At 51.2% G+C, this 26,994-nt stretch overlaps 1 protein-coding gene across 21 annotated transcripts in view; it reads right to left on the bottom strand.

Annotated features, from left to right (window-relative positions):
- Positions 1–26,994, bottom strand: part of LOC140261379 (protein CEPU-1) — a 219,655-nt gene that overhangs the window by 9,775 nt on the left and 182,886 nt on the right. For all 21 annotated transcript variants that reach the window (XM_072354737.1, XM_072354725.1, XM_072354730.1 and 18 more), the window contains one exon: positions 10,075–10,200. In XM_072354737.1, coding sequence (XP_072210838.1) covers positions 10,075–10,200 — 126 coding nt within the window. The remainder of the gene's footprint in view (positions 1–10,074; positions 10,201–26,994) is intronic.

The following is a 26,994-nucleotide window of genomic DNA, read 5'->3' on the forward strand; positions in this document are numbered from 1 at the left end:
GCTCCAGTGGAGGAAGACGTGGGGTAATTAACCTGCTGGAAACCATCCAAAGCAATCATTCAAGGGATGATTTCTTCAAGATTACCCTATCGACCCAGGAGAGCACGGCTCTGTCCTTCCTTCCAAGCACGTTGCATCCCAATGCCATGGGCTCCATCTGCAGCCCCTTGGAGGGGTGATCCCGTTACAATGTGGGGACAACCACAACCATTGCCCACCCTTCTTCACCCAACACAAGCTTTTTCAAGTTTCCAGACAACAAGGAAAGAAATATCTCACCCTACACAGTGGTTATTTGTGTTAATTTGCATGATTCCAAGGGCTGGTGGTGCACAAAGCCACCAGGCATGCAGCTCCCACAGCATCTCTGCGGGCTGCAAAGGAGAGTAATGTCCTCCAGCAACTCACCCTGCCATCAAACAGATGCACACACACCACTGCTCCCTGCAGAGCCCCCTGGGTGCCACCGCATCCCCATGCCATGCAGCAGCCCAGCCTGCTCGCCTCACCGCCACCGTGAGATGCAGCCGAATCGCCCATTATAGCACCATTGTGCTGAGTTTTTAGCTTAAAAGTCCTTGAAAGTTTCCCACTGTGACTAGTCAAACAAGATCTTTTTCACTTTCCTTCTCTTCCGCGCTAACAATATTTATACTCATTTCTTTTATTGAAATCTATCTGCCGCCTGTTCTATTAAAGCTGCCTGAGTGGCAGCTCCTATTCTCCGGGAGCCCGCAGCCCATCTATTCTCCAGACAATGAGGTACAAGCAGTCTATCTTCTATTGTGCTTCCCGGCCTTCAGCTCTCCAATCTCCCATCTCCAAAAGGCATGTCAGAGGCACTGAGATGGAAAGGATGAGCACCCTGGGCTGCCCTCCCGAGCACCCCATTGCCATCAGGGGGGGTTCAGGTGGGATGTTAGGAAAAAATCTCTTCTCCAAAGAGAAAACACAGGCTGCCCAAGGGAGTGGTGGGGTCACCCTGTAGAGCTGCTCCAGAACTATGGGGATGTGGCACTTGGGGACATGGCCAGTAAGCATAGTGGGATGGGTTGGGAATGGGCTTGGGGATCTCAAAGGTCTTTTCCAACCCTAATGATTCTATGTTCCTACAGGGCTGTGACCCCTGCGATGACCTGGGGACAATTCTCTTGTCCCCCAGCTCTGCACCATGCGGCTCTGTGAGCTGCTGCTCACACACACAGATGTTTGTGAGCTTCGTGCGACTTCTTTGCGAGCAGGAATAAAAAAGAAAGTGTTAAGCCCTTTTGTCTGCGAGAAGTAGTTCATTGGGAAATAAAAAGGATTATGGAAATTAATATTTAAAGAAACAAAACACAACAACTCAGGGACCAACCACCCTTGAAGGAGGCTCTAACTCAGGAGCAAACGAGCCACACAAAGCACCAGTTCTCACGTCTCAGTGAGCCGAGCTAATAGAGGCTGACCCTACAGCGCCAAGCTCCTCTTCCCCCCTCTCCGTCCCCACTGCTACCCACAGCCCCAGCCCTCCCCTCACCCTTCCTCCCTTCCCTTCCCTTCCTCCCCACTATTTCTTCCCCATTGCCGCTCGCAAGGTGAGAGAGGACAGCGTCGCCAGAATGAAGGATTCTCCTGCATGCCCTCTCCCAGCAGCGGCCCTAATTCATTTTTCATGGCCCCTCGCAGTGACAAAAGCCGCTGCTTCTCTCTTGTAAGCGTGCGCCATGCAATAAGTCAAAGCTGATGTGCATTTTCCCCCTGGGTGCCGAAGCTGTGCTTTTGATTTAATTTGTCCTGTTGTTTGGCTCTCAGCCTTTGCCGGCGAGTTCCTTTGGAGAGGCAGCAAGGTAGGGCCCCATACACGGGGAAGGGCTGCCTGACAGATGGGGTACAGTGGGTAGTGTTTAAATAATTTGCTGCGATGATACCGGGATGTTGGAGAGTGACAGATGCTCCGGGAGAAAATCACTCAGACAAAGACAAGCATCCTGTTTGCAGGAGCTCTGCTCCTCCATTAAATCCTCTTGCAACTTGGCTTTCCTGGAGCCCGTCCCATTGCTGGCAGCTCTTGTGCTGTCTGGAGGAGAAGCAGCTCAACACAAGGCTTGGCCCTGACTAACACCAAGAAGAGAGCTGCTCCTGTTTGCAAAACACCCAAAAAAAATGCCAGGCGGGTCCACATTCCCTAATGCAGGTGGGGATGATGACAGTGAGATCCCCCAATGCCCTCCAGTCATAGAATCATCAAACTTAGAGAAGACCACTAAGATCCCCAAGCCCAACCCATCCCACTGCACCCACTGACCATACCCCTCAGTGCCACATGCTCAACACTGCATTTAGGATGGAGCATCCAGCACCCCCTGCACCTCATTTTCCTCCTTAACAAACAGCTGCTGGCACCCAGGCCCGTAAAGTCCCCCTGGCTGCAAATCTAAACCCCAAGGCTTTCCCTGCAGGAGAAGCTCTTACGACGTCATTTCAATCCGAAGCGTTTAAATGGCTGTAACCTCTGCTAAGCTGCATTTCAGCCGCATTAAGAAAATATCCCGAGGATGGGAAGCAAGTGGCATAATGGCATTAGAGTGAAAAAAAACCACACACCACATGAGCATCAAGTGCTGGCTAAATCCATTCAGAACACTGGCAAGAAGTCCCACGGATGTGGGAAACTTTCCCTGCACACTAAGCCTGGCTGCCAGCTGATGGGGAATGGGGATGTTTCCCAGTTCTCCCCAGCTCACCCGGGATGAGGAGCACCCAACCTGGCTCTTTACCCTCTGAACTGGGGCCAGGTGAGGCCGGTTGTTGCCTCTCCATCATCTTTAGCCTGTCTTTATTTTTTTCTTTCAGACACGCTATTTTCCAGCCCAGTGGCCTCGCTCTGTCCCTTGTGTTTTATGGCATTGATGTCTCCATTTCTGGTGGATCAGCTGCAGTATTGTGGCTTATGGAGAGCAGCCAGACAGGTGGGCATGGCACCTCCGGGGCTCTGGGGGTGCTGTGATCCCAGGGAAAATAGATGGAGTAGTGGGGCCTGGGGGCTGCGTGGTGCCAAGTACAGCAGGGATGGGTGATGCTGGCCCTGGGTAATGGGAGGGACTGGGAATGGGATGAGCACCCAACAGGTGGGGTGGGGAGGAAGCAAGAGGCACTGCTCTGCAAAGGAAAAGCCATTCTGAATAACAGCAGCGTAGCACAGGAAGGGGAAACCTCCTCGGGCTGCGGCGTTGCTGCAGCTTTAAATTATACTACAGGAGGATAAAAATAAAGGAGAGGGAGATGGAGAGAGAGAGACCGTGAGGAAAAAGAATTGCCATTGTTTTACCAAGCAGATGGGAAAGTTCAGGGGATCAGAAAAAGACTATTATTATCTTGACTTGACCGTGAGAAGATGGGAAAGGAAGAGGCATTTTTTCTCCCTGCAGCAAGGAGTGCCATGGCAGGAATCACTTCAGCAAGGAGCTGGACAGAAACAGTTCTCCACCATCTGGGCACAGCACCAGGATCTGCTTTTTGTCCCCTTCCCACCAGCAATGATCCATCCAGATGCTGCACCCTGCATTGCTGCTGCACAGCCGGGCAGTGGGCATCCATCACCACCTCCCAGCTGTGCCACCCTGCCTACACGGGGCCAGCTGTGCTCCAGATGTGCTCACATAGCCCTCTCTTCCTGCACAGCATGTCTTTATGAACCAGAAGCATTTCAGCTCCTTGCCCATGGTAGCACACCAGAGATGAGGAAACACTCTTCCTGCCCATGCTTGGGATTGGGGAAGGGCACAGACCCCAACACTATGGTGCTGGCCCAAGCACCAGGCTGACTTACAACGTGGAGCACACACCAAAGTGGTTTTTAACTTGCCAAGTGTTAAGGTTGTGGGGCAGGGATGTGCAATGGAGAGGTGATGGCCTCAAGCCATGCCAGGGGAGGATCAGATTGGATATTAGGAATAATTTCTCCTACAAAGCAGTGGTGCTGCACTGCACAGCTGCCCATGGGGCGGTGGGGTAACGTCTCCCACACTGTGAGCATCTCACCCCCGGGAGGTGGAACAGGGGCTGGCAACCTGCCCTGCCTAATCCCGCAGCTACTGACTCCTCGTGCACTTAATATTCACGACAGAGAGAAACATTTCACGGCGAATTGGACGCACATTCAACTGGAAATGGAAATTTTATGACTCTTCTCACTCCAAGCCGCAGATTACACCAGCTGAGAAAACATGGAAGCAAATGAACAACCTGTGAACTGTAAAGTATATTAATAATGAAATCACAGCCTGGGAAATGAAGGCTTTATTCTGTTTATATTCTGCTCCATTAATAGAGAGCACTCTCGCTGGCTCCGCCCCATTAGCCACCAATCTGCACAGAGGAAGAGCGTGAGGCAGGCAGGGGAACGGTGGCATGGGGACAAACCTGTCAGGAGATGCCATCAAAGCATCTCCCTGTGCTGCTTCCAGCTGTGGATGCACTGGGACCGGGTGCCTCGTTCAGTGCGACCATGGGGAAGAAAGGGAACAGTGTGCAATGTTGGCACCAAACCCATTGCAACCTCCCATGGACAAACACATCCCTATAACCCCAAAAGCCATCACCATGGGGTGGGAGGACCTGGCCCATGTGTGACACAGCCCGGCCGGGCTCTCTCCTCCCCCAAAACAACTGCCATGGCTTATGCAAAGCGCATCACGGGAGCTAAAACGAGATGAGTTTTCTATAGCTGGAGCGACCTGGTGTTGACAGAATGGGGACGCGTTTCCACAGCTCAGATTTTTATAATAATACCTCGAGGGAGTCTCTGGCAAAGTTTGGCCCAAATATAATTAGTTTGCACAGCTATTAGGGGCTGATAAAAGGTTTTAATTTGTGTGGAGATCTCTCGCATCTCAGACACTCCCGTTCCTTGCTCTTCCTCTGCTTCCAAATGCCAGCTGAGCGAAAGTCACATCCCGAGCCAGCGACACAAAGCCCCGCATGAACCGGGGGAAGAAGGGAGAGCTCAGATTGCTAAAGAAGAGACAGAAAATCTGGTGAGCCGACATTGGGGTTTTGTCCGCTCAGGGAACACGTGGAAACTTTCCTGGTCCTGCATGCAGGGCTTACGAGATTGTCATGCAAATGGGTCTGCTTGGGAACGAGACAAATAAATCTCCTGTACTCTTATTGCTATCGCTTTGCACCGGGGCCGCAGCTCCCTTGTGCTAGGCACGGTGTGAATGCAGATCGAGGCTCCTTGCAAAGCCATGGGAAGGTGGTGAGCAACAGGATGAGCTCAGGGATAGAACCCGGGGTGCAGACAGAGCCCTGTGCTTTTTGCTGGGGAAGAGCATCCCAGGTCTGCGTGCATCCCCCAATCCTGGGGAGCTGAGCATGCTTTGCCTCTGGTGAGGAGGGAAAGTGTGACACTGCAAAGCTGTCTTAGGGAATATGTTGAAGCACAGAGGGTTTTTTTTCCCCTCCTTTCTGTAATGGAGAGGCATTGCCTCATTTGTAGCTGGTAGGGGTCTTGTTATTTTTGTATGAAAATACATCTTGTAAAGGCGGCTGTGCCAAATATGCAAACAAATCAGCTGAGCGGGTTCATTTCCACCATGTGGAGAAACAAAAATATTACTTTTATATGTCTACACGCATAGGTACATAATCTCCTGTTGCTTTGAAACAGCAGGAAGAACAAGGGCATAGCAGTGGAGGGGAAACGTTACAAAGGGCCGTCCACAGCTCAGCACCCAACGTGCATGATGTACTAAGTTATTCCTACCCCATCTTGCTCCCATAGCAAGCTGTGGGCTCTTGGGGGCTAAATCTTCCCCCTGCTCCTAGCAGGATCCCATTGCTGCTTGCAACGTGTGCACAAGAACTTTGCAAGCCAGCACTGCCTTCACCTTGGTCAAAAACTGCTGCCTGTGCCACATTGGAACCAATGGAAATAAGCCACCAGTGACCCTTTTCCCAATGGATCTGTCCGGAGTGCACTGATTAAACGCACATCAAAATGGGTGGCAGATTTACAGGTTAACAATGATTTAGTGGAGTGCACTGCAGCCAAATTAATGCCGGCTATAATGTAGTTTACCTCATTAAACAATGCACACCAAGATCCTGTCTGTTGTAAAACAATTGGTCTCTGAAGCCTAGTGTTCATCTTCCAGGGTTGCTGGGAGATAATAAATGGGTAATATTCCGGCGATAATGGTAATGGAGTCACGGCTCAGAGCTAATATTATGGCAAAGCAGTAATTATTTCAACAGTAAACAAGGGGACGGTTGAGCTGCCGACAGGATTGGAGCCCGTTGAAATGCTTCAGTTAATTTAGCCGGAGCCCAGGCCTGCAGTGACTCCTGGAAGGAGGATGGGGGTTGTTGGCTGAGCCTCTGCAAGAAGCCTGGGCATCAGCCTCTGCAGGCAGTCAGGGCCTCAGTACTGCAGAAGGGCCCCTGAGTCCAGGGGAAACATGCAACTAGGTGAGATGGGATGTCATGTTTGACAGAGCAGCCAACCCAGTCCAAGTCAATCCAATCTAACCCAACCAAGCCCAACTAAACTTAAGCCAACCCAGTCAGAGTCAACCCAGCCTCACCCAACTCAACCCAACCTAACTCAACCCAACTTAATCCAACTCAGCCCAACCCAACCCAATCCAATCCAACTCAACCCAAACCAACCCAATGATGCAGCTCTGGGTTGGTTCACTGTTCCAGCCACAAGATGCTCAATTCTCTTCCTTCAGATACTGCTGTTGATGGCCCACATAACAATTTCAAAAGTCCTTCTTCACAAGGGGCTCATACCCCTCCTTCACCCAAGGCTGTACTTGGCTCTGGCACTTGCTCAGCTCGAGAAGATTCACACAACTAAATGTCATCTCAATACAGACAAGAAAGGCAAGACAGGTGTACTGGCCTCCTCCAAAACCTTCTGAACATTCAGTAAGAGCCAAGAAACAGTGTAAAAACATAAGATCCAGGAGGAACACAGCAGTGGCCTTGCACAAATCAGCTGCTCTCTGTGGGAGCCATTTCCTTGTCAAAATGACTGGCAGAGAGCACAACCCTCTGTTATGAAGTAAAAGTGGTGACTTGAGGCACGGTTACAAGGGGGCTTCCCTGGGGAAAAGGATTTCCCTTGCTTCTCCCAATGCCTCCTATCCAGGCTCAGAGGCATCTCCTGCCTGCAGTCCAGAAAGGATCTGGAAAGATTAGGGGCAGCAAGCGATGCACTCAGGGCACTAACAGCTGAAGGCAGCGGATGCATCCCCTTCCTGGGGACATGCAACTCCTCAAGCTGAATGTTTTTTCAGCAGCTTTTCCTCTTGTTTTAAGCCCTGCCAAGAGCCAGAGAGAATCAATATATCCAAATATACCACACTTCTCCCAGAGTCCCTCCGCTGCTTTGCTGCTGATGTATAGACAGAAGATCTCAAGAGACCTCTGCCACATCAGGCCACCATGTCTCATCTATCTTAAGTGCAGATACAAGCTGTGATTACTCCCACGCCCAAACACCTCACGTCCTGAATGCATTTAGCCTCCCCTCAGCCCTGCCAGGCGACGGACTGCTGTCTCGCCTCTGCCAGGGAGGAAGCAGAGGTTAACAGAGCTGCTCACCGAGCACAGCTGGGTCATGGCAGGATGGGGCCACGCAAGCACTGCATCCCCCTCCAGGTGCTGCCTGGCCCAGCAGCAATGTAGCACTGTGCTTGTGGGGCAGGGCTGGGCTCCTGCTTTCATTGCCGAGCCTAATCCTAAGATTAATGAGGGATTCCCGCTAGAAAGACCTCTTGATCAGCCCTCTTATAAGTAAACACACCATCAAGCCAAACCATAATGTTTTCCTACCCTGGCAGCCTCCGTCTTGAGCCTTACACCAGAATCCATCATACTACAGCAATAATCAAACAGCAATTAGACAAAACTGTGGCAGAAAAGTCTATCAAGGGTTGTTAAGGATGACGAGTTGGATGCAGCCCTTGGCTCTGGATAGCAGTGAGCCCTTGGTGCCACTCACTGCAGTTCATCAGCACTTTTCCTGAGCTTAACAGGAGGCAAGACAAGTCTCGTGCCTGCCTCAGGGATGCATTTGTTCACCAAGAGATGAAAACCAGACTGACAACATGGCAATCACCATGACAACATCAGAGTCACCCAAAAAAATAAATAAAGAGCCCCAGTAACTATGGAAACACCTGCGTGACCAAAACCACACCGTTAACCAGAAGGTCTCACCATCGGTTTGCAGATGGCATCAGCACCGTAATACACCTGAAGCCTTCAGAACTTCGAGACTTTGAGACTTGAACTCTTGACTGACATCCCAATGGGCCTGGCACAGGGGATGGAGCTGCCCTGCTGAGTGCTGGAGCTTGGCTTCCCAAATGGGTTTTCTGCCAGGTGCAGCCCCCAAAACCCCTTGTCACAGCTGCGGCTTCTCAGCGGAGCCCTGAGATGGAGGAACGTGTGTCTGCACCCACCTCCTCCTTATTCCATTTCAACCTGTGCACTGACAGGAGACAGGTGGCTGGGAAGAGACTTGCAGTGGGATGGATCACTGGGGATTTGAGCTGCTTTGGTGCCGGTCCTCTGGGAAACCAGACTACATGTTCCTTCCAGTGAGCAAACACTCTTATTTGCTCCATTTCCCACCAAGAACCACAGAGCAAACTAAGAGCTGCCAAGAAAATAATAAAGCCTATGAAGTGCTGCCGTGCAGAGGAGCACTTGTTGGTCCAAGTATGGGAAGCAGCTCCTCCAGCACTGGCATGGCAACAGCCAGCTTCGGGTCCTGGGTCTCCAAACCACACCATCTCCTCCCAGGGAGCTCATCATCACCTTGACACCTTCTACAGCACCTCAGCTCACCTGCTCTGGCTCTTACTTCAGTCCCTGTACTGAATCCTTGTTTCCCGTATGCATGCTGAATTGGAAATGGGGAAACAGAGCATTTCCTCCTCCCAGAGGCAGGGAGAGGAACAGGAACTGCATGCAGCCATCAGAGCCATCCTGGGCCATCCCTGTGCTCAGCACCATCCTCTGTCAGGCAGGCAGAGCCAGATAAATCTTTGCAATCATTTGCTCTCTTTGAGCTTTGAAGGCAGAATGCCTAATCATGGCCAAAATCGGGTAAGAGCTGCTGCTGCAAATTACACAGCACCACAGGTAATTTCTGATTAGCTCACTCTTCCTCTCGTGATGCATCCTCAGTTTCCATAGCAGCTAAGTCCTAAGTAAAATGGAAACATCTGGTTCAAGCGCAGGTAAAGATTCCCTGGGGAAAGAAACCTGAAGGATGGCAGCAAACAGTGAAAATAGCCCCTGTGAAAGTGAGAGGCACCCACGAGCCGGGAGCCTGATTAGGAGAGGATGGATGGGTGCAGGGGAGGAAGGCAGCGAGGGGCAGGAGTGGGAGAGGAGGGTCCTGGGGGCAGGAGGGATGTGGGATTAATGGATCTTTCAGAGGCTCCTGTCAAGGGAGCAGGCTGAGATGGCACCGACTCTGCTTGCTCTATGCTGAGGCCGTGGAGAGGGATGGATCTGGCCCAGCAGCTCGTACAGTGTACGTGAAGGGCACAAACCAACTGCACAAAAACAGTGGGGAAAGGATTTCAAAGTAATACAGCCTCGAACGGGTGTGCACAGAATTCACTTCCCAGCAGTCCCACCCACACAGTTCTGCTCAGGGTTTGCTTTCCAATTAACAAGGCTACCAATTAATGCTCCGCGTGTTTTCTTGTTGCTTTGCACCATTTCCAGCCCCTCTTGATGCAACGTGTGAGGTTCCCCAGGGGACTCTCAGCACGCAGCCTTGTGCCACATGCAGCCACCCGCTGCAGCATCCCCAGCGCTCCCAACACAGCACAACCCCAACCTGGTAACCACCACCAATCCTCCACATAAGAAAAAAACCCCATTATTCCTCTCCCAAGCCACCAGGCTGGATATTTCCCTAACAAAACTCCCCATTCCTGCATCCAGTCACATCTTTTCAGTGCACACCAAACTTCTCTATGCAACTCCAGCACCAGGAGAAGCAGCCAGAAGCACCTCCCAGTCCTTCCTGGGGTATTTTGAGCAACGTTTGGCTCTTACCTTTGGGCGAGATGTGTCTCCAGGTGATTGTGGGGTCTGGCCTGCCCGTGGCTATGCAGGTGAGGCTGACGTTGCCACCTTCATTGATGGAGATGTCAGAAGAGATCTCGGTAATTTTCGGCGACACTGCAGCGACACAAAGAGGGAAACACCAATGTAAGCAGACAGCACCCTGAGTGACGTGCTCTGATTTTTGGGTGGTGTTGTGTGGAGCCAGGAGTTGGACTCAACAATCCTTATGGTCCCTTCCAAGTCAAGATTCTACAGTTCTGTGCCTTAAATCTGCCACCCTGGTACAACATCAGCCCCAAGGAGGTCTGCAGACCCAAAGAGGGGACATAAAAAAGAAAGGGGCTGACACCAGGGAATAGACAAGGAGCTAATGGGGTATTCTGCACCCAGCTGCTGCTCCCAAGGACCCCGTCCCTCTTTGTCCCCATCCCAGCTGCTGCACACACACTGCAATGACTGCAATGGCCTTGCACACATTGCCTCTGCTGTGCAGGTAAGTAATTTATTGATCCGTAAAGCACTCCAAGACGCTCTGGAAGGGATTATGTCATGCCAGTGCCGTGCAATAAAATAAGAAATGATGGATTTTTTGTGAACATGAGGGTGATTTAGGGTTTGTAGTTGGAAGTGTAGTTAAAGTACATTTTAAGTGGAAATCAAGGTGGGTAATGAATTATTCCCTGTTTTGAAGGGCTTCTGGGAGTTCATTTCTTTGCTGCTCTAGGCATGATGGCTAATCTGCTAATCATGCACCGGATCAGGAGGTCCCAGAAAGGGGGGCTCTGGTCAGGACAGTGTCTGTGAAGGCAACACCAAAGGAAACATTAAAATTCATCAGTGTCATTAAGCCCAGCATGAGGGCACACATCTCCTGGGACAGCCAGCTGGGAGATGCTCTGCCAACAGCCATGTAGTCCGTGGAGATTCAATTAATGACAAAGTGCTACAAGTGGGGAGAAAGACGTGGCAATGAGGGATGTGGGCAGTGGGCAATACAGGTGGGACCCGCTGGATGGTTGTACTGGATGATCTCAGAGGTCTTTTCCAACCCTAATGACTGTAGGATCCTAAGGAGCTCTGCTGACTCCAGCTGTCGGAGGATGTTATCTGCCATCTCCCATGCAATGCACACCGCACCGAGGAGGAGCCTTGGAGATGTTTTTAATTAACGGATTCGCATCACTCATATTTGGCTTGTTTTGCCGAGCTCACTGAGGCTGGCAAACAGTAAATTCAGCCTTTGCATTGTGATTCTGGTGCCGTGCACGGGGATTTGCATCCACACGGTTGACGGATAGGAATCTGCAATCAAATTAAATGACCAGATTCTAAAACGTAATCAAAACAAATCCAACTCGGGTTTCCACTTCTCCTGCAAACACATCCTGAAGGGCATCTCTTCTTCCTCCTCCACTGTTGGTTGGTCTCCAGCAATGCATTGCAACCTGCCCGGGATGAGGTGAGGGATGGGGAACAGGAGAGCGACGGCATCAGCGAAGTCTTTAGGAACCGCTTAAATTAAAAGCGGTAGGATTTAACGCGACAGTTATTGTATGCTAATTAAACGTTTGAATAATTAACCACGCGCACTATGTAAAATGCCTTTCTTGAGACTTAGCAGGTACGTCGTAAGGCTTTTACTACACTAGAGAGGGAAACTTCAATAAATAAGTGATCGCAAGTATATATTTAACATTATTTAACGGCCGCCGGTGCTGCCATTCCCTCTGCATTCAAGGCTTTACCCATCAGTCGGCACTGCTCTAACACCAGGGCAGAGGAGAAATTCCTTCTGCTGAGCGCAGGACGCAGATGGAGCTGCGCCCCAATGGGAATGAATAAATAAATAAAGCTAAATAAATGCCGGCTTCCCAGGCGGGAGCCTCTCCTTGCGGGCAGTCCTTTTGTGTTCAGCATCTCTCCTGCTCAGAAGTGATTAAACATGGCAGTGTTGGCCAAGCTGCTCCAGTGACACAGTGCAGATTTCCCCAGAGACCGGCTGGTGTTTCATCGATCTGAATTCTGCTTTTTTTTCCCCCCACTTTTTTTTTCTTGCCACAGTGATGGGAAAGGTCTCAGCGCAGTGTCGAACTGCAAACCCAGAGCTCGGCTGGACTTGTATGCACGGAATCCCAGGGACAGAAAGCAGCGTGCTTAAATATTTAACCAAGCCATATGGCACGTTACACACTCAGGGTGTTCAGTCAGGTGATAGATGCCTGTGCAGCTCCAAGCATATGCACTTGCCTACACAGATGTACTCCCCAACTTGTGCTGTGTGCGCGCACACCCTCCTGCCCCTGGCACAAGCTGAACCTCCCAGCATCCATCCTAGAGCCAACACAGGTGCAAACGCCCCTGCATGCACCCTGCAGCAGCCAAATGCAGTGCTGTGCACAGATGCTGAGCCCCTGCACTGCATCCAGATTGTCCCTATTGACACACATAGCCCAGGGTCTGGAGCTAGCTCACCACCAGATACAGGGGAAGGAGACCAGCATGAGCCTACAAGGGTGCCTGCAATAAGGAACTGCATTTTTTGGCTCAGCCTCTTAAATCCTGACCAAGACAGGAGATGGGGCTGCAGTATCTCTGCCTACTATCTGTGCAAGGGGTATTGCAGGAGAGTGCAGCCTGGGTGCACTCAAGGAGTCCCACAGAGCCCCAGCAGTGCCCACGCCAGCAGCCTGCCAGCAAGACGGGCTCTGCTGGTAAGGCTCGCTTCCCCCTCATAAAACATGCAAACCTCCATCCTCCAGCACGAGCAACATCTGCTCCAGATCAAAGGCAACAGCAAAGAACATCTATAAAAGCATCATGAAGCAAGAAAAAGAGGGAGACTCAGACTTGCGTTCTGCGGGCGATCTGTGATGTGCACTGGCAGCTTCCTGAGCATCAGGCTGCCAGAGCTCATGTCTTTAATAACAGGCTCTTTCCGCTGTTACCCACAGATTTACAGCACACTGATAGCAGGGCCATGCTGTTGGCCATCCAGTTTTGGGTGCAGAGCCCACCCTGGGTTTGCACAATCCCTTGGCTCAGCTTCACTGAAGGGCTCAGCCCACCTCCCAACCCAAACCTGGCACTGGGAGAGGAGCCTGGAAACGAAGAGGACATACATAATGACCTTAATAAGCAATTAATAAATAACTAATGGCAATTGCTCGTTTTAAAGCAAGGCGTAATGAGATGTGTCATACAGCACTGAGATGTAACTAAATGATTCTCCGAGCAGATAACAGCTCCTATTGCAGCAGAGCTCTCCGAGCTTGGAGGACACCAAATTTTTTACACCCGTCTCTGCAGCAGGTTATATGGCAAGGCATGGAAATAACTCAGAGGGGGAGTGGGGAGAAAGACGTTCCCAATCATTCATTAGTAAAGTATTTGTGAACGCAGATATAATTCACCGCATAAGCCGCAGGGCTTCTGCAGACAAACTTTATAGCTAAGTGCCAAAAGGGAGCCCAATCTGATTCCACTTACGACAGCATAAATCTGCGCTGCTCCTGCCGTCGTCAACAAGGGATGTGCCAGAATAAACACGGCACAAAAGCAGAGTCAGAGCTCCAGCATGAGGACTTCCTTCTGACTCTGAGGCGGGTATGGGTCATCTGCCATTAGGCCAAGCAGACTTAATGCTGGGTCGCCTGCTTTCGAGGCTGTGGAAGGATCCAGGTCTTTATGTTCCCATCTGCCCCACAGAAGGGAGGAACATTAGAATCCAAGCCCCACATCTTGGGGAATAAAGCAAGAATTTGCTTTGCATGGCTGATAATAAATGAATGGTTTCAGAACCTTAGAGGCCACTCGGTCCCACTCTGTGCATTGAATTGGGACACACAGCTCCACCAGGAGCTCAGAGCCCCATCCCCTGACCAGGAGTGTCTGCAGGGATGGGGCATCCCCTGAACTGCTGAATTGCACTGATTGTTCCCTTCCCTAAGACGATCCTAATGCTGCGGATCTCCTTTACAAACCGCTTTGTGCTTCTCGGGCAAATGAAAACAGAAAAAGAAAAATGAAAGCTGTATGAAAGAAGTTTTTATATTGTCAGCCACGAAGAGATGCAGCTTAAGAAAGACTGCTCGACAGATCAGCTCCCTGTCTAGACAGATCTCATTTTCGGCTCCATGCACGCTGCACAGAGCTAGGATCTAGTTTTCAGCTTCTGCTTTTTGCCCCCAAGTCACCTGGGATTCCCCCTGCCAGACAAGCAACGCCTCATGAAAAGCAGAAAATTGAAGGATCTCGGAGCCTTGAGACACACGGCGTCATCATCCCAGCATCGCTGACACCTCTCATCACAGCACTGCACACAGCCACCTCCACGGCCATCAAACTGACAGTGACGTGGGGACATGTGGGGTCTGCGGGGTCCCCAGGGCGCTGCCGGAGGCTCCATTGGACCCCTGGGAGATGTCACTGCATGGGGACGAGCGCGCCCGGCAAAGTTGGAACACGACGCCTCGCTAATACAAAGCTTGTCAAACCCATCACCTCCAAATGCTGAACGTCTTTATTAGATTCCTTTATCTCCCCTCGAGATCGGAGGGACACGACGAGACGATTCTCAGCGGAGATGTCATCATCCAGAAACTAATTAAAGGCTGTGCGGGAAGTCGGGCCACGCCGCACTCTGGAGAACAAAACGCATTAGCAACTGGAGTCGAGAAAAATATTACAAGTGAACTTCAGATCTGAGAAGGAGAGCGAGGGATTTCACAATATCTCTCCTCTCTGTTTCTCCCCAGCTCGTCCTCGATGGCCATTCCCCAGCAGGGCCAAGCGCCTGGGAGCAGATCCTGCCTTGTGATGGATGCTGAAGGATGCTGGATCCGGGTGGAGCCCAGGGAGAAAATTGAGATGCACGTACCATCCTGCTACGATCATAAAGCAGCTTAGGTTGGAAGGGACCTTAACGATCACCTTGGGAAACCTCAGCTCCTCTCCCCATAACCAGCCCTGCATGCAGGTCCTGCATCAGCCCCCCATGCAGCCCCCAGTGCTCCCACTCCAGGATGGGCACTCTGTGTGTTGAGCCTGCTGAGCCAGCCCACACCACTTCCCTTGCAGAGAGGAACGCGCGGGAACAAAGAGCTCCAACATCCTTCCCAAAGATAAATCAGATGCTCTAATGCAGCCCGCATCTCCAATGAATATAGGGCAGGTGTCTCTGAAGTGAAGTATTAGTTAAAGTGATGCTCTTTAAATTACATTTCGGCTATTTCAAGCAGACAGGTTGTGTGTGGGTTGTTTTTTTTTGTTTTTTTTTTTTGTTGTTGTTGGGTTGGTGTTTCTTTTTTATGATCTATCTAGAGGCTTAAAAAGACACAGAGAGAAATAAATCTCCCTTCCATTAAAAACACACCATGCTCTTGCATATTTGCTCTTATCTTCGCGCTCTCCTCCGCGCTGCCTCTCCCCCGACTCAAGCACAAAATAAGTGTTTCTGATTACTCTTTCCACACCGACGCTGATCTCATTGCAGGAGCCCAGGGACGGCTGCAATGGTCGCCTGACGCTCCCACCTCCAAACTCACAGCTTTAATGTGGAATGGAGAGAAAGCCCCAACTTTGGGCTGAGCTGCTGCTGCGGTCTGTCTATATCTTCTCCTCTGTTTGTGTCCCTTTGGCTTCTTTCATCTACTTTCGTCCCTCTCTGAGACATCTTTCACTGTTCCAGCGGCTGTGCCAACGAGACACAAAAATACAGCGTGTACCGTGGGGTCAGATGGAAGCAATCCCGATCCACACGTCAGCCATAAACCTTGCAAGGTGCTGGAGATACGCACGACTGCCGTGTCCTCAAATCCCCCATTTGCCTACAAAGCCTCAAGCAGTTCCTCCCCGCTGCCAGCAGCGGCTCTGCTTGCTGTTATTTTTCCTCCCTGTGCCTTGGCATCCCCAAATAATTGTTCTTCCTGTGCTTCCACCCTGAGCTCCATCAATTTCAGGAGCCTCCTCAATCCTCCTCAATCCTTTTCTTTTTGCTCGCGTTCAAGTCTGGTGAAAAATAAATGGACTGGGCAGGGAGCGCGGCCCCATTATCTTCTGATTAGGAGGTCTGGAGGCCAGCACCGCTACTGCTGACCAACCCCTTTGCTCGCCTGCTCATGAAGCAGGAGGTCAGCAGTGCCCGGCAGCCTCACGAGAGCTGTGGGCGAGGTGATTTATGCCTCCAGATGCCGCCGTTCCTCCGGTCTCCTGGGATCACATTGCTCAGCATGCGACCCGCCAGCGCATCCATCATCCGTGCTGGGGCACAGCTGCCATCCTACAGCCACCCCATTCCATCTTTCAGCGCTTCTTTGCACAACCTGGAGCTTGTGTTCTCTCCTCGGGGGCTGTGGGAGTCCCCATGCTCACCCCATGGAGCATCTCTGGTCTTGCACGACTCTCTCATCCTAGTTGTTGTGTGATGACCCACATCGTGCAACTCACACCTCCTCACCCCTTATCATCTCCTTGAAAGAGAAGTCCTAACAGTCAGCCCTCCAGGTTCAACAGTGCTGGAGGACAGAATGGTCCCTGCTGCCTCAACTTGCCTTGATGTGCATGGAGCTCAACATGATGCTGCAGGTGCTCGGTATCTGTGCACATCACCATGTTCATTTCTTCGGCATTAACCCCACTGTCACAACACCTCCACGTTATGAGAGTACTATTATTACAGATGGGGAAATGAGACCCAAAGAGCAAATGGCCCCAAAGTGTCCACTGGGATTGATGCTCAAGCAGCACCTGCTATCCTGCCAGGCTGTGCTGAGCACAGCAAGACATCCACATGCAGAGGTACAATTAAAATTTCATCAAGAGATTTCTACCCACATATGCAAAGTTGGACAGAGCTAAAAGCAAAGGCACCGGCAGGCAGGCAGGGCCAGTGGTGTGCTCTGCATGCACGGGGGCTGCTCTTGTTTTCCATGAGGAATGTGCCTTCATTTCCCATTTCTCCTCAATGAAACCCTCGAGCCTTCAGCCTGGCCACCCTCGCGCCTCTGAGAAAGCCCTAAAAGCCACAGGGACTTATCTTCCCCCAGAGCATCCTTTAATTTTCCTATTTGTCTTGCTAATGCCCAGCCTCACCGATGGTGCTGCGTATTCCCCCTGCGCTCATTACTTTCCATGGAAGGAAAGAATATTTTTACCCCTTCCTTTCTACTCCTCCTTCCCCTCCATTTAATCCCTTTGGAAGCTCCTTCTCCGGAGTTTCCTTTCTTTCCTCTTCCTCTTTTCACTTCTAAAACCTGCGGTTCTCAGATTCAGAATCATCACTGTTTTTAACTTGGCTCGAGCCTCTTTAATTAAGTTACTTTCCATTATTTTTTATCTAGTCCATTTGTCTACATCCCCCTCGCCCTCCCCTATTCTTCCCTTCCTCCCCAAGGCAGGCTGGGTATGAAATCTTACATTTCCATTTGGCTAACAATCACTTTGAATTTTTAAATGCTATTAAATTGGATCACACCGGTCACTGGACGGGAGTTGTCGAGCTGTGATATTTACTTGTGCCAGTCAAAGGGAAATGAAATTGCAGCGGAGCAGGGGGAGGCGAGGGGGGAGAACAGATTTATTCTGCCCGTGGTACTCACAAACAGGCACAATCCCTTTGGATTTTAGAGCGAGTTCAAAGGAAACTCTTACGCTCAACCATGAATGTATTGTAATGTCTTTAATAAATCAATTACTTGTTGGCAGGGAAGTGTCACTGCATCTCCAATCCTTGTAATCACCTCCGCCTTGCTGTGTTTTAAGGGCTGAGAAAGCACTGAGGTGGAAGGGGAGCCTGGAGGAGGAGTCAGGTAGGGCAAAAAGAAGGGAAAAAATAGGAGAAAAAAACTTCTGCATCATCTGGCCAAAAAAACCCACAACCCACCAACAGTAAAAAAGAGGGAGAGAGAGAATGAAAGCTTCAGAAAGATGCATCTCATGTAGCTCCCTTCTGCTGCACGTTACTTAGGGGCAGGATTTGCACTCCTGCCTCCAGGAGAGTGCTGCTATTCCAGTTGCACTAAAAGAGGCCTTTTTAGGCTGGAAAATGTGCTAAAAAGCAGGCGAGCAGGATTTGATTACAAAGCAGTCCTGGCCAAATCCAGCCCCTCCTCCTCTCTCTCTGCTGACAATATCCTCCCCTCCACAACAACAATAATCTGAGCACAAACAGACACAAAGCTTTTCAGAAAGTAATGAACTCCGGCTGGAGCCAAGGCAGGAAGGGTTTAATGTTTAGCTCGGAAAGCTTGGCGAGGCCATCAATTATATAGCCCTGCTGCTGAAGGAGCAAAAAATATTATTTCAGACAGACATGGCCGAGAAGAAAAGATAGAGAAGGAAAACACTGCAAGAAAGAATTAATTCTGTGAGAGAAGTGCTTGCAAAAGAGGAGCGGGATGAAAGCTGGAGCTCTCAGGATGGAGCAAGTGAGGGATTGCAGGGGGCATGGCATGGAGAGACATCTCTATGGACCCCAGGAAGAGTAAGGGGAGCCCATGGACATCTATATGGGGCTGCCATCATCACCACCTTGCCCCATGTTTTGACCCAGCTCCATCATAGAGCCAGGAAACCCAGACCAGCAATATTTCAGGACCTGTATTTCATAGATTCATAGAAGCACCAAGGTTGGAAGGGGTCTCCAAGATCATCAAGTCCAACTGTCCACTCATTCCCACACGCACTTCCCAAAGCCCATATCTCCCCATCTATTTTCGAGGCTCTCTGCCTTCTCATTCCTTCTGCAAATCTTTCTTCCTCACTGCATCACCAGAACAGAAAAGCAAAAAAAAAGCCAGCAGGATGAGAGCACAAAGCTCCCAGCACGTGTCCCTCCCAGTCCTCAATCTCATTTTCCAAGTTTCAACCCCTTCAGAGCAAAAAAGCCCCATTCCCCCCCTTCCACTCTCCCATAGGCTCAGTGACCCCTCCAGCCCGTCCTTAAGCTCGCGGATATTTGTCGAGCTTTTCCAGCAGCTGTTCCCTTGGCCTCTCCTTTATCTCCAGCATTGTGTTCACATCTGCTTCCCACTCTGCCTCCTTTTCCCTGCCTCTGGGAGCCGGGTTTTAAATCACTGCTCAGCGCTCCGGCTGCCAGATGCGGATTTCACACTGCCCAGCATGCTCCGTTTGGATAGGTATCCAAAGGCCGTGTGCAAGCCTCTTTTTTTCTTTTCCCCTCCTCCCTTTTGGCCACAGAACCAGCTTGGCTCAGGATCCATGTTCCGACACCTGGTTGCTGGCAGCTCACAGTCCTGGCACTGATGTGCTGCGTGCAGCTCCGCGATAGGGATGGGGAGGGCAGTGTGACCCAGCCGGGCTATCAGGGATGCACCGGTGGCCATCCCTACATGGGCTGGCAGCTGTCCCACCACTGTGTCCCCACAGCTTCACTTGGAGGTTTGGCTGAGCCCGGCTCTGGGATTTGTGTGCTAGCAAAGCGCAGCTCTGGACAGCATCGTGTAGGAGATGTGTTCAGGACAAGACATGGCCATCTGCAGCCTCGCTCCCTACCTCTGAGCGTGGTGATTTTGGCAAAGCAAAGCAGCAAACGCCCTGGGGAGCAAATAGACGGGGGCACATGGAAGGATGCTGCACTGCTGCCTGTGACAAAACACCTCTTTTGGATTGCAGTCTCTCTGTGCTACCCAAACAAGAACTTCCTGACTTCCCCAAAACTCATCTGTAATTTTCTCATTGCAAGATTGCACCCTTGGCCATCTGGACCTGCAGCATGGACCCCACAGGTGCTGCCCTACGTATGGCAATGGTGAAGGCAGCACCAAGCTGATCAAACCTGCTGCAACAGGCTGCTGCTGCTGGACCTGGTTCCGGGGGGACTGGCCAGAAAATCAGCTCTAAAGGCCAAAAAGAAGAGCCAGATTAAAGTATCAACTCAGAATTTATGCTCAGGACTTAAGGTTTAATAATGCAACAGAAAATCAATATTTAATAAAGCAAATGATGGAGAAAAACAGTGAATGGGAGATGAGCTGCTGCTCCTGTTTTCAAACATGTGAGTCCCAGAGGAGCCGGGTTGGCAGGATGGATGTGACACCAGATTGCGATGCGAGCTGGCACGCAGGGCATGAGGTCCCACCGCTTCCAACCGCGGTGTCAAGGGGCTCACAGGTCTTTTATTAAAGGACAAACAAGGAATTAGAGCGGTGGTCAGAGTCCAAATACCCATGGACAGCAACCAAATGCTGATGCACGAGGGGAGCCAAGCAGCTGCCTTGCTGAGCGGGCCCAGATTTGCACTCGGGATGGAGAAATGTGGGCAGACGGGCAGCACCGTGCCCAGCCTCCAAACGCACCGAGCGGGGTTGGCCAGGATCTGCTGACAAAAGGGGGAGAGCAGCAGGGCTTGGAGCACTGAAACCTGCCTGCCAAGCCTGGATGCTCTCCTGACGTGCAGAAGAGGGGATGAGGGTGGTAACTGTGGGGTAGCAGCAAGCACACAGGGCATCACACTGCCGGCCAGGCATGGTGACAAAGTGAGTGCACAGCGAGCATTGAGGGATGCGACGAGGATGCGGGGACAGAGCAGCAGCTCTGACTCCCTCCCCTGGAGCTGGGAGCAAACTGCACTTGGTGTGCATGGCATCGGGATGCTGTCCTTCTGCTGCACGCTGCAGGTTAAAGATGCATCCGACTCCTACAAGTGCATCCAAAACCTCACAAACGCATCCATGCCCTACCAGTGCATTCAAACTCTACAAGTGCACCCAAACTCAAAGCACTTTTTCAGATTTGGGGTTCCCATTCAAGAAACTGGATGCTTCATGCTTGAGCTGTACTGAATCCCACTGCTCCCATGCTTGCTGCTGCACAAAACGCTGATGGCCAGTGCTGAGCTACAAAGCACTCCCTGAAATGACCACCACTGGCAATGCCAAATGCCCTGCAGTGGTTCTCCCTTCCTCCCTGTCCCCCACCTCCTTCTCTATGCCCACCCATCTCCATCCCAGAAACAAGCTGAGCTTTCCTCATGCTGAAAGGTCAGAAAGTGCTTTTCTGTTGGTGTTTTCCCCACGCCCACCCAGGCAATGATGGGTACTGCCTGGGGTGCACTGGATGCAAGCAGCGTGGCTCAGGGTGCACAAGGCTGCACCCATTGCACCTCCCCCCCTTGGGCAAACCCAGTGTCATAAAGTTTGGGGACTCAGGGTAAGCCTTCCCAGCATGGCTCACACAGTTACAGGTGCTCAGCTCTCCCCGGTGCCCTTGGATGGAGCCCCTCCATCACCGCAGCATGCTGGGTTGCCTGCCTGGCCCTGCGGCACGGCCATAATTTGTAGCTTGTGCTGGGATCCTTCACGATGAAAGATGACATATAAATATAAAACGTTATCGCTCCATAACAGCCACATGCTATAAAACGCCGGGCAGAAGGATCTGGAACTAGATGGAGGCAGTGCTTTAAATCCTTCCCCGCAGAGTTACTACGGCTAAAACAACAGCCCTGCTCCAAAGAGCTCCGGCATGGAGGGAGGAGAAGAAAGGCTCTGATAACAACACCCGATCGCAGAGTTGGGCTAACAGAGAGACTTCACAGCACAGTGACCTTCCTGTGCCAACAGCCCCGGGAGCTGCAACACGGCCACACCGGCACCATCTCCTCCATCCAGCCCCTGCTGTGCTGTGCGGATGGCTCTGTGTTACTATAGGAACGATACGCGCTGCTCCCCGTGTCCCCCTACGGCGCGTTGACTCCGCCGCCGCGATCGCGATAACAGCGCTGTCACTGCAGTAACATTACATTGTTGAGGTCTCACTGTTCTCCCCTTAATTTTATTGTCGTAAGATTAAATTGCAATAATGTTATTGAGCAGCCATTAGCGTTGCCATGGTAACAATAACATTAAGGCAGCGCTATCATGTTACAGTGGTCCTACCGCTCCGCCGCAAATATTTTAACGTAGTAAAACAAAAGAGATGACTGCAGTAACATTAAATGGCAGCTTACTCGTTAACCCACCGCTGGCTTCGCCGGGCTGAACTGTACTTTGGGACCCATGCACGGCGGTGGGGAGATGCTCACCTCCTATGGGATGCTGGAGGACGCCTTGTTGCAAGACTCAAGACCTGCAGAAACCCAACGTCCTCCTCCAACTCTGCCTGGAGAGCTGAGCGATTTTGCAGAGCATTTGCAGAGCTGCTGCTGAACGGCTCCAGGTGATGCAAGTGACCTCCCCATGAAAGCCTTTGCAGAGGATGGGTGAATGGAGCCGCTGGGAGCTTGCGTGCACAGAAAGGCTCAAAGAGGAGCAAGCTCTTGCTTTGCAGAGAGGAGTGACCTGAGGGTGACCTGTGTATCTCTGTGAGAGTAGCAAAGAGCTGCACTGAGCTCACCCTGCCACAACCAAAGCACGCATGGCTGATGCTGGGAGGGATGGAAATAAGGGAGCTACAGGGTGCTGGAAGATGGGAATGGGCTCAACGGGATCACTGCGTGCCCCCCATGTGCCTGGGATGTTACAGCACTGTAGTGCAGGGTCTGCATTCACACTGCTTAGAGGAACCTGCTGGACTCCAGTGTTAGCAATTCACCAGAGGAGAAAAGCAGAGAAACTACCCACAGCCATGATGTACATGAGGAAGTAAAGCATGCAGGCAATGAAAACAGTCCACATCCTATGAATCACTACCTCTCCCTTCCCCTCACCTCAGTCTGCTGCCAATTATCTCTGTTTGGGAGCAGTGACGTTCTCTACTGGGCACTTGCTTGCTTTTGGCCCTACCCCAAATACCAATCACCTCCCCATCCCTCCCACTCTTTCTTTCCTGTGCCAGTGTCCCCAGGAAGGAGGATGCACATCCAGTGCAGACCAGCACACTTGGTCCCTCTAGCACCAGGAGAGCCTGAAACTGCATCGAGAGCAGGGACAAATGCTCGGTGCAAGTTCCAGAGTCTGTTTTTCCCCCTCCTGCCCCACACTATAATTGCTAATTAATAATAATGCTCAGTTCTCAGATAGCGCATTCCATCTTCAAAGACCTCTGTCGACATTACCAAATTAATCCTCATCAACCCCCCTGTGAAGTAGGTGACAATTATTATCTCTGCCTTGCAGATGTTAAATTGATTTGCAAAGGGGTCAAGTGACTCTTGGGGGCCGGGACAGCCTGCCCAGCCCCAAACTGGGTACCTGGCCACTTGGGTTCAACCTGTGGATTAAGCCCCCTAAATCTCACTTCTTGCTCCAAGAGAAGTGATCAGACCCAGTGCTCAGCCCTTGTCATAGGGAAGCATCCCTATCCACCCTGTTTTCCTTGCAAGCTGCCTTCAGACAACATTAACTACAGCTCAGTGTCTGATCCTCCTGCACTGCTATGTGAACCCTTCCTCGCTCAGCTCAGTGCCAGGCAGCCAGCAGCAGTGCCCTCAAAAAGTTATTCCCAACCTCCCTTGAGCCAAAGGGGCTTATGGCATCAAAGGAAAATTAATTGGGCAGAGTTCAGGGCTTGAAACAAAGCCGGGGTGAGGCTGTGAGCCCCATCAGCTGCTTTATCTCTTCAGAACACACCAGTGACGCTATGGGGTGGAATGATGCTGTGGGGTGACAGTGCTGCTTGGGGCGAGGTGCCAACCCAGTGCCAGCTCCCACCCCAGAGCAGCCCCATGCCACTTATGCCCACTGCCCCCAACTCCAGCAAGCAGGTAATTAGTTCCCATATAAAAGCAGGGATTTGCAGATTAAGCCCAACCCAGGAAAGACTGGGAAAACTCATTTCCACCAAACAAAAAGGGAGGGGTGATTACTTGCAAACGGTGACAACGAAATGAGCCAGATAGGGCCACAGAAAGTGATAAAGCGAAGTAAAGTGCTAATATCCCTCAGTTGCATTCCTGTTTTATTTCATTATTTTTTTTTCTTCTGCTTTCTTTCGAAGCACTAAAATTCCACCATTTTCTATCATGCAAATTCGCGTGTCTAAGTGAGATTAAGCTCCGGCAGCACCGTGCCTCCTTCACCAAGTCCATTTCCAGCACTGAGATAAGGCCAACTTTCCATAATGCATCTTACAAGGCAGTGGGAGTGTTGTGCAGGCGCACGTCGGAGACGGCTTATTATCAATACAAATAAGAGCTTTCCAGACACCGTCCTCCTCCTCCCTTTCCTCTTGCTTTTCAGCCCAGCGACCTGGAGAACAGAGGCTTAAATAGCTGGAGTGCCCCGGGGGAGAGGGAGAAGGAGCTGTGTGTTAAATAAACCCACGTTGGGAAGGAGGAGATGAGAGCGTTGCTCTTCAAAGGTCAATGGGGCCAAACTGAAGCCTTCTTCTCTGCCCTGGGTTTGTACATCTCTCTACGCACAGAGCTCACTCAGAGAATCACCGCAGATTGATGCCCATTGAGCACGTCCCTCAGTGCCACATCTCTGCTGCTCTTCAACACCCCTGGGGACGGTGACCCAATAACACCTGTGCCAATAACACCTGCATGCTTTGCTGGGTGCTTCTCCCCATCTTTACCCCAAACCCCACGTGTGACCCCAGAATCTGAGCACACTGCTGAAAACACAGCCACCCTTCCCTGCGCTGTGCTCCTGCAGCAGCCCCTCCTGAGAAGAAATCCACGGTGAACCAAAGGGATGTGCAGGGGCTGCCTCCCAGACACCGCAGACAACACAGGCACTGCCCCAGAGGTTCATTTTCGGCTCCACACCAAACAGGCAGGAGGTGGCTGGGAGCTTGTTTTCTTGCACTTTGCACCTCTTGCAGCGATGTTGCTGCCTCACATCAATTTCACATCACCGACACCCAGCCTGACCTCGCTTAAAACGGTCCCTGAAATAGCAGGTCTGAACTTTGATGCATTCAGAGCCGTGGGGCTGTTGTCTCCTTCCTGGGTTCATTTGTCCCATATTAGTGCTGAGGCTCGCTGGCAGCAGGAGGGGGAGATGCGCTGATCTGCTATTCCTGGATCAGCAGCCATCACCTTTTGCCTTTCAGGGGAAGGATTTCAAGAGCGATGAGTTTCTGAAAGCCGGACCAACAAGGAAAGGTGGGAGAAAGAGGGCTCCAGTCGGTTCAGATAGAAGGTGGCTAAGGGGCAACACGATAACAACCTTCCCAAAAGCAAAAGGTTGTAACAAAGAGGACATTGATCAATTGTTCCCCACGTCCGCTGGGGATAGGATGAGAAAAACTCCACTTCATTTACAACAAAGAAGGTTTAAGTTAGGTATTAGCCATAGCCATACATTTCCTAATTATAAATGTAGCAGAGCAGTAGAATAGATTGTCTGGGGAGATGGCAGAACCTGCTTCGTTAAGAGATTTTCAAGAATAGCTCTCACAAATGTTTGCCAGCGCTGTCCCTGCCTCGTTGCAGGGGGACAGGCTAAATTAGCTCTGGAGGTGCCTTCTGCCCACCTATTTTGGGATCTCAGCCATCAATAGAGTCAACCTAGAAAGAAACGCACGGCATTTCCCTTGCTGCAGTGCGGCCATCCTTGGGTTCCCAATGGCTTTCAGTTGCCCTGCTACCACAAGGGACCATTTCCAATGCTCGCATCCTACACAAAGCTCCTTTTCCCACCCTGCCTCTCTTCTATCTTTTATTCCTTCCCCCACAGACCCACTCCACCCAGAAGCCCCATGAGGGATGCCCGAGCTCCCCTCCATATGGACATCCCCTGCACATGGAGGCAGGAGGGATGCACTCATCTTTAATTGGGGTCACACCAGCAATCCTCCCTTTGTAGGGCACAGCGCTCACTTCCACACCCCTGTCCCAGCACACTGCTGCTATTCCCACATTCCACCCAAGAAATGGTGAGCAATGCAAGCAATAACTCCTGAAATGAGGGGCCATGCTTCCAAGTGCCAGCATTTCTACCAGCAGCAGCAAGGATGTGCAGCACGTTACAGGACTGAGTCCATCGCCGTGTCCTCCGGCTGTACCACTGCGGGGAATTAAGATGTGACCTTTTCCTCCTGTATCCAAACATCTCTTCCTAATGCGACAGCAAGACACAGAAGGGATGAGCCTGGGTGTTTGGTGATACGGGAAAGTGGTCAGCAAACTGGAATGAGAAGGGAGCCAATATAAATTGCATCACCCCGGTGCCTGATAGCGACTTGGGAACTTGCGGGTGATCGACTTTGGCTTAAGAAATGCAGGCAGGTAATAACAGATTGCAAGATAAACAGCAAAGACCCAGGATGGCAACACATCCGCTTTCTCTCTGTGGTTAATGGAGATGGAGAAAGTCCGGCTGTGTTTAGTTTGCTTGATTGCTCGAAGAGCAAAGACAAAACGGAAGGGGAAGGAGGAGGGGAAGGTTGGGTTTGGGTTTTTCCTCCCCATCTATTCATTAGGCTGTCAATTATGCTCAGGCCTGGCATATTGACAGCGGATTAGCTCAACCCAGGTCTGTGTACGAGACCAATGCTTTTTTAACCCAGCTTGTTTCCAGATCAATACACCCATCAGCATTCGAAAATTAGCCCGAGATGAGATTCCAATACTCGAGTTGGTGTGTCATGCTAAGAGGGCTCCTGGCCAAATCACACAAGAAGAGGGAGGAAAAAGAGGGTTGCTAGCAAGGGATCAGAAATTCGCCATCGATCCCCCATAGGCTGCCTCCATGCCAGCAGCCCCTTACCCAGTGCGTGTCCCTACACCTGCAGAGCTGCACCCATCCATTCCCTGCTGTGGGTCCATGGGCTCACACGCACCTCCGGGGTTGGCAGCCTCCAGGAGGATGTGTTGGGCCACCACATGCTCCACCACCCCACGCCATCCCTCCTCCTCCTCGCAGGAGTTTTAACACACAAACACATATTGTTGCTAGGCATACACACACCCCCGCACAGTACACAAATCTGCTTGCTCTTTCTTTTTTCCCCCAGCACAAATTTTACTTTAAGCATTGCCTCCAGCATTGGGGGGGGAAAAAA

This window comes from Excalfactoria chinensis, chromosome 21, assembly GCF_039878825.1.
Source record: "Excalfactoria chinensis isolate bCotChi1 chromosome 21, bCotChi1.hap2, whole genome shotgun sequence".
NCBI lineage: Eukaryota > Metazoa > Chordata > Aves > Galliformes > Phasianidae > Excalfactoria > Excalfactoria chinensis.